Source organism: Parasteatoda tepidariorum, chromosome 9, assembly GCF_982258835.1.
Source record: "Parasteatoda tepidariorum strain Cologne lab strain chromosome 9, Ptep-v5.0, whole genome shotgun sequence".
Lineage (NCBI taxonomy): Eukaryota > Metazoa > Arthropoda > Arachnida > Araneae > Theridiidae > Parasteatoda > Parasteatoda tepidariorum.
In genome coordinates, this window is record NC_141763.1 from 73,436,507 (window position 1) to 73,449,770 (window position 13,264).

Here is a 13,264-nt window from a genome sequence, read left to right on the forward strand (position 1 = left end):
TTTATATTATTTAAACACTATATCTCATGTTGTTTTTGAAATAATTGTCTACAATTCTTCAAGAGTGTTTATGATTATAGCACACATATTTTGAACTACAGACTAAGAGAAAAAAAGTGGAATCTCATTTTTAGGCATGTTTTTTTAGCATAGACAAGTGCGAAAATTTTTAAAACTTTGCTTTATTGAATACATTTATTCCTAACTCTGCAGTATATCCGCTTACTTTAAAGATACTACTTCGAAACAAAGTTGATGGGTTTCTAAATAAAATCCTCAAAGGATTTTTTGCTTTGGGTGATAGAAATTTTTTAACAGTGTTTAGCGTATATGTAAAAAATGCCTTAAAACCTATAAATGGTTATTTAAAAAATACAAAAATAAAATAATTAACATTTTGTACTAGTTTCATAAATTTTTACACATAATAAAACAAAGTAATTATTTTTTTTAAACTCTGTGCTGATATTTAAAAAAAAAAGCTGTCAAAACTAGTCTGATACCTTAACTAAAGTAAATTAGTTAATTAAACTACATTATTACGATAATAATTAATAGATCCTAATCTTATCTCTATTTATTAACATATAACCATGAACGTAGAACGGTGTAAAAAGTTCCCGAGTAAAATGGTGCCTTTTAACTTCGTTAGGCAAAAATTTGGTGCATTGTCTGCAGTTAGTCGGCTAACTCTGATTTATAGATTAGACAAAAAGGGTAACTTTAATTTTAGTTCTTTTTTTAAAGATAAGATTAAAATAAGCAATTAGAGATAAGAGTATGAACAAAGTATTAAAATATCTAAATGAGATAGATTATATTTAGGGGCATTTGTAATCTTGTAATTTAACTTCTTATAGTAAATACAATTTCTCCATAAAAACTAAACTTAACGAAGGATAAGTAATTCCTATACATATTAAATACCTATGCATTATCTATTGCTTAAAAGCAGTGTGCTTCGTATCTTTATTGAAAAGATACAGACGAGAAGATTATATTTTTAACCCCCCCCCCAAAAAAAAAAATTACCTTTTTTCTACATTTCTAGAATGATTGAAAGTTTTGACCCTCAAGATATGATGGTGGTGGAGGTAGTAGTTTGCAGCTGCAATTAAAAATTATTGACTTAATTTAGCAGAAAAGTGGATGAAAGTTTATCTTCCAATCTTTTTGACACCAGTACGTGGGCCGGGATAGCCTGGTCGGTAGGGCGCTGGGCCCATATCCAAGAGGTCGTGGGTTCGATCCTCGCCGGCTGAAGACTCCCCGTGTAGTAAATGGTGACTGATGCACGTTAAATCTGCCGAGTCTCAAAGTCCTCCATGTTCCCACAACAAATCAATACCTCTGGGGGTACTGATCCAGGAGTTTCCTTGTCTTCTGGATTGGTTCAAAATTACAAGGCTACGGAGTTGAACGTAAGTAGTCGTAAACCCATGAAATTGGGTCGGCTGTTCAACGACGGTTATAAAATAAAATAAAATGTCCCTTTACGTATATATTTTTCTGACCCTCTAATTACAAGAAAAAAAAATATATATACTTCTTATAATTTTGAAACACATCCTGGTCGCTATTAAAAAATTATGTTACATTATTTGAATTATATTTGCACTAAAATATAAAAACCAAAAAAAGGTAGTTTGATTTTTTTTTTCATTCATGCTTTTCAAAACTTTATCATTAATTGATCTTGTAAATTAAAAAAATTTCAGTGATGAATAACTTTTTTTCTGATCCGAATAATTGCAAATAAGTGCAAATCTGAAAAATTATTGTTTGGAAGATTTTACCTTTAACGCAGAAAAAGACACTGGTGCATCATGATGTACTTCATAACCATCAATTATTAAAGTGCTAAATACAATAATTTTCATTTATTTTGACCTAAATTGATGTAAAATAAAGAAAAATATATAATAAAAATGAAAAATGGATAAATGAAAATGATATGTTATAAAAATAAAGAAAAATGAAAATTACGTTTAATAAAAATTCTGCGCCGAAGTACTAATAATAATTTCACGATTTGCGTCCTAATAAGTAAAAGTCTGATCATTAGATTAAAAGATACTGTAAATGTCCCATTTTTTATCTTTCTTCCCATAATTTGAACCAGCATCAAAGAGTTAAGGACATGATTTAATTGTGAACTAGTCCATAATATCAAATAAATAAAATATTTATTTTCTATGGATTTTTCTGGATACGGACAGATTTTTAGGCATCCAATTTCTTTCTAATGGGAGAAAAATTGTTCTAATGGTTCTGAAAATGGTGTAAAGAGTTAATTCTTTGTGGTGTTCAGAACAAATCGAAGCAGTCAGTTTTTTATAAAAAAAATCCAAAATTCCTTCAATATTAAATGACAATTTTTTATAAAAACGAAATCGGTTAAACCGCCTCTGGGTAAAAGAAATTAAAAAAAAGTTGTATTTTCAAATTATTAATTTTTTAGATTTCACCCAAAATTTGGATTTTGTTGTTTAAATTAACATAGTCTAAAAAGATGCTTTTATATCATTACTAAATTTTATAATAAATAAAACTGAAAAAATTACTTACACAGTTTAGTTGAATTTAGTTTCATTAGAGTTTAAATTTTGGAAAAATTAAAGAAGCTGAAATAGTTCCAAAGGTATGCCAAAACAAGCAAAAAAAAAAAAAATAATAAATTAAGGAAGATAAAACTTTAGACCGTTATCCGTACTAAATATTTAAATCCATATTTTTCATATACCGTTTACCCACCATAATTTAAGCATTAAAAACCTGAGTTCACCTCCTGGTGGATCAGGGGATAGAGCGTTCACCTCCCAATGAGTGCACCCAGGTTTGAATGCCAACTGTGGCTGGCTGATACGAATTCTGCTCTCGGATTGCAACGACCACAGTACAGATATAGATCAATGATAAACAATGGAGTTGAACACTGTAACGTAAGAATTGGATCGGCTGTTTGACATCGGTTTTACTAACAAAAAGAAAAATTAAAATAAGGAAAGGCATGTTTATTTTGAGAAAGTATATATTTGTATAGCTTGCTTCTATTATATATTACATTTAATGTTAATCCCTCAAACCATCAAGGTTGTGTTTTAGGTTCGTAAAATTCCGATCATTAGATTAAAAGTTATTAAAGGTGTTCCGTTTAATTCTTCTTTCTTTTTTGCTCACTGTACTTTTGCACCTAGCAAGATAAAATTACGAGCAAGTTGTTATATTAACCCCACAAAATATATATTTCCTATAAATTCAGCCGGAAAAGGATAAATCTTTAAACATCAATTTTTCTTCCGTTAAGCGAAAAGTATTTTTGGGAATTACGGATTTTCTGGAAAGAGTGTCAAGGGTTAATTCTTTGCGGTATGTTGAACATCTGCGAGCAGTCGTTCCGCACTTTTCAGTCGAGGAGAGCCTTTGTGATTAATCACTTTGGAGAGAAGAGTGTCGCCAATTTGGCGACACAATGAATATGATGAACGACTTGTTCGAGGAAATTGTTAAGAAAAGAGTTGAGAATTAAATGAATATCTTGTTGAGAATTTCTGGGCTTTCATTATTTTTTGAAACTTGAAACTAAGTAACAGATTTAAGGTGAATTTGGGATTTTGTTTGAATGATTGGAAACTACATGTTATGCTAAAATGTGGCTAAATGTGTTGTAAATGCCGATCTGAAATTTTAGCTTGTTTAAAAATTTTACCTAATTTAATAAGATTAAATTTTATAATAAAGTTTAATTATTTGTAAACTTAGTATTAATGAAATTTAGTTTCAATGTGTAGTGATAAATTGAAGGCCAATATTTTTTATTGCATTTATTATATCTATTTTAACTGTATTGATTAGATACATTTTAAATACTTGAATTAAATAGATTTAAATCTATTTAATTAAAAAAATTAATTACATTAATTAATGCATTTTAAATACAGGAATGAGATAGATTTCAATGTGTTTAATCAAATTAATTTATTCACATTATTTGCGTACAATCCAATTAAATATGAAATTCGTAAATATAATTATTATTTTTATTAAGATTATTAATTTATTAGAATTTGCAAAATTCGTTTTAAAACTGAAGAAAGAATTTTTACAGTTTTTTTAGTCAAGTTCCCCCTATCGATAAAGTCTAATAAATTCTTGGAAACAAAATCTGAATTATATTTTGATAAAATGGGTCAAAATCAAATTTTTAGTTTTACTAACTTTCTAATCTCAACTTTAAGGGTCAAGGGTCAAACTGTTTGCAAGTCTATAATTTATATATATATATATATATATATATATATATATATATATATATATATATATATATATATATATATATATATATATATATATATATATATATATATATATATATATATATATATATATATATATATATACATATATAACAAGAGCAATTTTTCAAATGAAATCCTGAAAGTACAAAATATTACTATAGAAACCTATATTGTTGTGTAAATCTTATTAAGATTAACAGTTAAGGTAAAAATATTAAAAAACGCATGAAAGATTATAATTTGCGACGTGATTATGGTTTAATTCATAAGTAATTAATGAAAATAATTCCTTAATTAAAATGCAGAAACTAAGCTCAAACATCACTTTTCAATACGCTTTTTAGGCTCATAGGAATAAACTTCATAAATAACGTCATTCGCAAAAAGTCGGAATTTTCAATTAATACCATAACTATTAAAACATAAAACTTTATGAACGAAAACTGCCTGAAATTAATGAATTTTATCATTATTGACGCAATCATATAATATTTGTTTTATATTATTTGTGATAATAATTTTTAGTTTGATAATGAAATAAATTTTTGACATAGAAATAACTTATTTCAGAATTTTCAATTTTGATTGCAACTCATAGAGCTTTTCTTTGAAACTTGCTTTATATTAGAGACATATTTCGCATTAGCTTTTTTTTTATAAAAAAGTTTCTGCACTAGTTATGTAAAAATGAGGAAAATTATTTATGGCTTCCCATATTATCTAGGATAATATCAAACTTGGCAAGATTTCCCATTTCTGAAAACTACTTTTTCAGCATTAAATATTCATATACTTCAACAAATGATTTGAATATTTTTTCTCGGATTACGAATCTGATATGAACGTAACCCTGGAACTAGAGTAAAAAAAAAAGCAAAAGCAAAAAATGAACTATATTTTGTATGAAAATTCCTATTTCGCGATTGATTTTCTTAAGAAAGAAAAAAAAAATTCGTGGAATATATTTTAAGAAGTTTCCCAGAAATACTTATAGAGCATTGTATATTATATCATTTTATTTTATACCAAAATATCAGCTTGGCTTTCAAAGATTTATTCTTTGCAAAATTTATTTTTAAAGTACAATAGACTTTGCATAGAATAAAAAAAAAGAAAACTAGCCAATAAGTGTCTTTTTCAAATGAAATATTCAAATAGCAAGTTTAAAAGCGAATTATTGTGATTAGTTTTTTTAATGAAGATTAATATGAATTGTAATTTAGGAAACAATGATAAATTTTCAGAACCATTGCAGCTTAAATTAGTAAAAGCATTATCTAATCTTAATTTAATTTGGTCAATAATTTGCTAATAGTGTTATTTAAAAAATTTTATAATACTGATGAACGAATCTTTTGTTGCATTTATACAAATTCCTGATCTTGCCTAATTCGGATGATTTCAGATCTGGAAATAGTTTTGTTCCTAAAGCAGCGGATTTTTTAAAATGATTATAGAATTGATTGATTAATTTAAAGATTTGCTTGTCATAATTCAAGCACAATTCATGATGAATAGACAACTCAAATCTCAAACAACACTGTTAGAAATTTCTCGGAAAAAATGGTTAAATAACAATTTGTTGAATGGTTATTTTACCATATTTAATCAAAACAGTCAAATTACCATAAATAAAATGGTAATCAAACTGTTAGAGAAAAACTGTTTATTGACTGCTCTCATCTATTACGGTTAAACAACCAGAATTTTATCTCACCAATTAGAACCACCTAATGAAGCTACTTAGTTCTATGCAACGTCGTACATATGATAGCCGAGCGGGCTTATCTGTCAATCTCATGGCCGGCAGAACTGGAGTTCGAATCCTAGTAATGACACCACAATATTTCTTCAATATCCTTCACCACATGGAGAATTTCCAGTGTCCGGTACTCTCTAATTACCATTATATTACGAAAAACCGAGCTCCTATGCCTAGTTAGATAATTATTTTTTTTACGGTTTTGAAAAATGCTAGTTGCAAATGGTTAAAAAACCGTATAGTTTTATATTCATCGTTTTATAACCATACTTTTTATAAATGGTTTCAAAACCATAAAGGAAAAAAAATGCTCTTTACCGTAAACTTTACGGTTAATCGGATGGACAGACAGCTGCCAGTTATTTTACCATAATTTTCAGTGAATCATGTTCACTTAATTTTTTGGGAGATATTTATAAGATAAAGCTTATGGTGGCAACCATCTATTGCATAATAATAGATGGATTGCAAAAAGCCATTTTCTTTTAAATTATAAATTGTTTTGAACATCTTAGTTCGTAAAAAGTGTTTCTTAAGTGATACGCGACTGATATCAGCTTTGCTTTCTCAAAAAGTAGAGAATCTTTTAAATCTTTCTTATTAATATATGGTTAAAATATTCTTTTGGAAGTCTTTTTAGCCATTTGTGCGAAAATAATCATTGAATTAAAGAAATGAAATTTAATGAATGTAATTCTTAGAGAAATCTGTTTAATAATAATAATGTTTTTAAGGTAATATGTACCTAAGATAAGGCAAATATATTTAAAAGATAAGGCAAATAAGATAAGGCTAATAGATAAATTTTCTAAGATAAGGCAAATATATTTTTATTTTAAAACAAAATAAATTATTAATTATAAAATATTAATTATATTAATATTAAGAAAGTTCTAAAGCATTAGCAGATCTTTCTAGCCTTATTATGCTATATTGTATTTGTATGTAAAGCAATAAAATATTTAAAAGTATGAGTTCCTTATCATTGGATCAATTAGAATTTGACGTTGATTAAATTATTGTAATATGCATTTACTGTTTTTTAAGTTTTAAATTTTCAATATTTCGCATCTAAAGCACGGTTAAAATTAATTCTAAATATATTTATATATATATATATATATATATATATATATATTCTTTTTTTAAGTTTAAAAACTTATAAAAAGTATTTTTTTTTAAAAAGTATAAAATAAATATAATGACAATTACTTTACATTTTTATTAATGCAAAGTGTAACTATTTGTTAATAGATTTTGAATGAAGCTTTCGTAATGATTACTTTCTCTTAAAAAGATGCGGAACTTAAAATTTGATAAATGCTTTGTTTTTTTTATTAAAAAAAATCACTCATATTTTTTTGTGAATATTTTTAATTTTTACTTTATATTTATTGAAACTTTCTAAGAAAAGAAAAATAATCAGGAAAAAAATGATTAATGAGTTTTGCAGAAAGAAAATTAAACATTCTTCTTAAATTAAGTAAATTATTTTCCAATTCTCCGTTATTCATTTCTATTTTTAGAAAAACTTTTCATACCTTTTTTTTTAAGAAAGAATTGATGATGGTAAAATTCCTGAAAATGATTAATCATTGATCTGACAGTAGGACAGGTTCGGGAAATATTTGAGGCTGAAAGTTTATTAAGAAATATTTGTTAGTGCTTTACATTTATTTTCAGAAGATAGTAGTTGTATTCAAAAGTATTGTTCATAATACAATTAGAAATTTTCTGATTACTGAAAAGTTTTATGGATTTCTTAGAACTAATTGAATTTATTTCGAATAAAAAAAGCCATATATTTTAAAACTTAGATAGAAGATGCAATTTATAAATAGATTAAATTTTATATTAAATCATATTATTAGCCTTATGCAACCTCATAAATTTACATATTGTATTTTTGTTTCCTAATCACTTTTTATTGATTTTATTTAATCTCTATTAAATTGCATTATATTAAATAAATTATATTTAAGGTTAATCATTCCGTTTTTCACTTCGGCTTATTTTGAATGCATGTTTGAGAGGATTTTTAAATAGCTTATAATGTAAACGTATTTGATTTGCTTAACCAATTTCATAAAATTTTCATATAATATATTTGTTTTAAATGTGAAATAACTTTTTATTCATCGAATAATTAATTTATCGTATCTAAAATGCTTTATTTTTTCTTAAGTGTTTTATGAAGATTATAAAATTTATTTAGTCTGTTAAAAAAATGCTGGAAATGGTACAAGATATCTGATATCCTATTAAATCCTATTTGAATCCTATTAAAAAAATAAAGAAAATCATGCTCAATAAAAGTATAAAGAATCACAGCGTCAAGAAAATTAGCATGCAAAAAAAAGTCATATAAGTTGTTTTGTAATGAAAAATAAAAAAGAGTAAATACCAGATACTTTTCCTTTAAAATAAAAAAAAGTCAAAATAAAAATTGACACTAAAAAAGCAACAACAACAGTAATATTGAAGAGAGCCAACTTCAGATAAAAGATCCCGACCAACAGATTCCTAAAATTAGTTGCTATCCGCTAACTTAAAAATGCTTCCTGGGCTCATGTTTTAAATTTGAACTTGACTCCAATGAAAATTTCTTTTTATCTTTGTGCTTCACTATTAAGCAAAGTAGAAGGCTAATCCACTGTGTATTGTACATAAGCCTATGTGTTCTTAATTATATACAACACTCTTTAAACCTAATATGGAACAAAACTTTAATCATGCAAACTGTCAACAAGCACAAAAAGGTATCTAAAAGTGTTGCCAAAACAAGAAAGATAAGAGAAGTAAACTAAATGAAATAAACATAGAAAAGCAGGTTATGCACTTGCGTTTCGAACATCCTCGCCTCTCTGGTCAACCTCTAAAGAGATAACAGGTTTGAACAGGGTGAGATATCTCCTTGTCATCAGAACGTTAAGTACAATTGCGAACTTTTCCATCCTTTAATTAGTAACCAGAGTTCGTCTCCACACTTCTTGGTCTTATATCTTCGTGAAGCAACGCAACATTTTCAACATGAACATGAGAGTTTCGAACTTGATGAAATGATCTTAATTGTAATAAATAGTCTTTAGACAATTTTCTCCAGAATGCATCTAACAAATCCTGTTGCTGCTTGTACATTTTTGTCAGATTGGTATTAGAGCTGTTAGGAGACCAAATACTTAAGTTTTGCATGAACTTCAGTTGTTAAATCAGCTGCTTACAATGCTTTTACGAAACTCTTAATGGCCAGTTTCTTTTACAACCAGTTTAATCAAAACTGCAAATTTATACATTGTTTGACGCAATTGTGATCGCATATGAACTTTTGCAAACCTAATACAATGGACTGTGCTATAGAGCGCCCATTGACAGATTAAAGGTCCCTCAAATAACATAAAAATACAATAAACAAAACAATACTTACAATCAGGTCTAGTTCCAAAGCTGCCCACAGTACTTCCTTGACCAGTTTCGAATCTATTCCAGCCGTACACACGAAACTCATAATCTGTCCAGGGTTTCAATTCAACAAGCGTTGAGCATTTCGATGTTGCATCAGAGGTTATGTTTAGAAAAGAGGGCGCCCCGTGAGGATTCTGAACTTCCCTGTACTTAACAATGTATCCCAAGACTTGGCCATATTCTGGGCGAGTCCAGCAAACTTGAACAGTAGAACCTGTTGCATTTGCGGCACGTACACCTCTCGGTTCTGCAAAAAAGATTAATTTTTATTACTGATAATACGGATGCATGGATATTTGCATGAATACTACACGGAGAAAATAATTCTAGTTACCGTACTGTATGGAAATGACATTTCTGAAAAAAAAACAACAACATAATTTTGGTTAATAAAACCAAAAAATTAGGTATAGCGTTGTTAAGAGTTTGTGGTAATATTATTACCAATTTTTTATTAGCCGAAAAGCCATAGGATAACCCGAATTCGTCCAGGGATATCTGAAGTTTCATTGATAGATATCTGTTTAAATAAGTGGTGACAAATTTGGTAATCGAGTGCCCGAAGGAAAAATAGATTTTAAAGGAAATTGAGGTACAAATAGTTGCAAAAAATTAGATCAGTAATGTTTTACAATCAAATTTTTAATGAAGTTGTTTTATTTGTTTTTAAAAAAATAAATAGAATCACGAAAAAACTCCAACAAAATCTATAATACTTGTTTAGAACAAATGACTACAGAAGCTGAGTAAGACAACAAAGCAAGCACTCAGCGAAGATCCATCACAAAAATTGCAAATTTCATCAAGATTTTCAAAAAGAAGCCCCAAAATTTCACAACTCCATATGAAAGTATATTATTAAAGTAATTATTTTAAAATCAACAACTCTGGAAAAGAAAAGATATTCAGTTACGTATCTAATCTCTCAGGAATTACCAATTCGCTATCTCACAATTCCTCTTTCCCAATCAGATGGGATACACGCACATTTCGTTCCTTATACGAATTACAGTTCAATTTTCTTCCATGCACGATTTTATAAGTGTAAGTGAAAAATATTTCATTTTATTTTTGTTTTATGCATTTGATAATTTTATTACTTGAAGGATTTTAAATGAACCTCATTTGATTTCCAAAATTATTTTGATTTTACTTCGTTCAGGATAAATATTTTATGCAATGCTATTACCAATTTTTTATTAGACGAAAAGACATAGGATAGCTCTAATTTAGCAAGGGATATTTAAAGTCTCATTGAGAGACATCAGTTTAAATAAGGGATTAAAATTTGGTAATCGAGTGCCCAAAGGAAAAATAGATTTTAAAGAAAATTGAGGTACAAATAGTTGTAAAAAATTTGACCAATAATGCTCTTCAATCAAATTTTTAATAAAATTGTTTTAGTTGTTTTAAAACAAACAAAATCACGAAAAAACTCCACCAAAAACTATAATGCTTGTTTAGAACAAATAACTACAGAATCTAAGTAACACACCAAAGCAAAGCACGCAACTTCAATTAGAAGAAGATCCATCACAAAAATTGCAAGTTTCATCAAGATTTTCAAAAAGAAGCCCCAAAATCTCACAACTCCATATGAAAGTATTATTAAAGTAATTACTTTCAAATCAACAACTCCGGGAAAGAAAAGATATTCAGTTACGTATCTAATCTCGCAGGAATTACCAACTCCCTATCCCACAATTCCCTCTTTCTCAACCAGATGGGATACACGCACATATCTTTCATGATATGAATTACAGCTCCTGTCGGGTAAAAGTATTCTTTAATCGGAGGAATAGAACGAAAGAGGGGTTGTTTCCCAAATGGAAAAATTGCAGGAAGGGGGTGAGGTGTAGATATCCTGGAAAAGTCGGTTCTTCGGCTGTCACTCTTAACTCAAGATCTAACTTTTCCCAAATCCTACCGGATAGAATAAAAGTAATGACATAATATGAAACGATAGATTTGAATTTGCATAACTGGGATTTTTACGTTGAAGTGAGATTTCGGGAATTCGGATAAAAAAAGAAGAATGGATAGAGTTTGGGAGACATGAAATTGAACGGGAATAGAGAATCTGGCAACAAATGGAGTAACCGGAGTGGGATGAAATTTTCGTCATAATTTGTTTCATTTCTGAGCCTATTTTTTTCTTTTATGTATAATTTTGTTAATGTAGAGGAGAAATTTTATTTTCGTTTTAAAATTCTGTATCAGTTTTACTACTTGAAGGATTTTAAGGAAGCTTGATTTAAATTCAAACAATATTTTGATTTTGCTTCGAAGAGCTTAGTTTATGATAAAGAGGTTAATATTATTGCCAATTTTTTATTAGGTGATAGGAGGGAGGATAACTCTAATTTATGCAAAGATTTTTGTAATCTGCTTAAATCAGTTTAAACAAATGTTGACAAATTTGGTGAACGGTAGTCTAAAAGAAAAATATATGTCAAAGAAAATTGATGTACAAAAATGTGAATAACTTTTGGCCAATTTTTGTAAAAAGCAGAAAAAGTAAATAAATAATTAAAAGTAGAATTAATTGGTCTGGAAAAAATATAATTTGATTTCTCCAGAACCTATACCAACTTAATGACAGCTAATGATTTGATTTTATAGTTCCCGAAAACAATTCAATGGATTTCGTTCAAATGTTCACTGTTGTTTCATAAAATTATGTTGATAAATATGATATAAAATTTTTTGTTTTTATAAAAATTATACAAAATTCGAAATTTTTGATTACTATTAAATTAAGTAATTGAAAATAATTTACAAATTTTTTTTTTAATGTATGGGAGAACTGTAAAAAAATAATCGTTTAATTCTCCTTTAGAAAAAAAAATACCTAAATTCGGGAACAAAATTTTAAAACGTCTTTTCGTTAATATATTGGGATATATTTTCTAGGATCCGTCGAGAAACGGTGAGTGCTAAATCACATGTGTAAAAATTTTTGAAATCGGTATTTCTTTATTGCGTTAAAAAAGTAGTTTGTGTCTAATATCGTAATTAATTTAAAAAAAAGCGTTAAAAAGCACTTAGGTCATTTTGGTTTACTTTTTATATTGTAAAACAGCATAAAAGTTCAAAACAATGTATGTTTAAGAAATTAAAATAACTATAGTGTAATCTGATGGTATGCTGACGCTTCCCAAACACCAAAGATTGCAATGCTCACTCACCGTGCTCGATACCAAGTTAAACCTATTTGAAATGTGCTATGGCGTTATATCTTAAGAATTTGAGTCAATTATTAAAATCTTTAAAACTAATTCCTATTTAAAAATTCAAAATTTTCTCCTAATAATAAATTACCAAAAATTGAATTAAATTGAAATAAAGAACGACTTGTAATAGAATAACTTAAAAAAATACATATATGACATCACGCTTTCTACACATTCTTTCAATGTTATTTCCTTCAATACTGTCATCAACGCGTTCTTCTGCTCTTCGAATACGCTTTTCTGATTATACTTGAAAAGCATAACAACACGACTAATGATTATTTTTCAATAAATGACCATAACAACGAATACCTCTTGCCGTCAGGCTAACTGTGGGAGGTTCTCGTGGTCTTCCTCTCCATGTAACGCAAATGCTGGTTAGCTCTATCAAAAAGTCCTCCACGAAGGCAAATTTCTCCCAATACTCGATCCAGAAGTTCCCTTGTCTTCTGAATTGGGTTCAAAATTACAAGGCTATGGAGTTGAACATTAGTAGTCGTAAACTCATA

At 27.9% G+C, this 13,264-nt stretch overlaps 1 protein-coding gene across 1 annotated transcript in view; it reads right to left on the reverse strand.

The window, feature by feature from the left end:
* The window catches only part of LOC122269195 (uncharacterized), a 331,999-nt gene that overhangs the window by 50,396 nt on the left and 268,339 nt on the right, over nucleotides 1–13,264 (reverse strand). Inside the window, exon 4 of the mRNA XM_087152142.1 lies at nucleotides 9,485–9,769. Coding sequence (XP_087008268.1) covers nucleotides 9,485–9,769 — 285 coding nt within the window. The remainder of the gene's footprint in view (nucleotides 1–9,484; nucleotides 9,770–13,264) is intronic.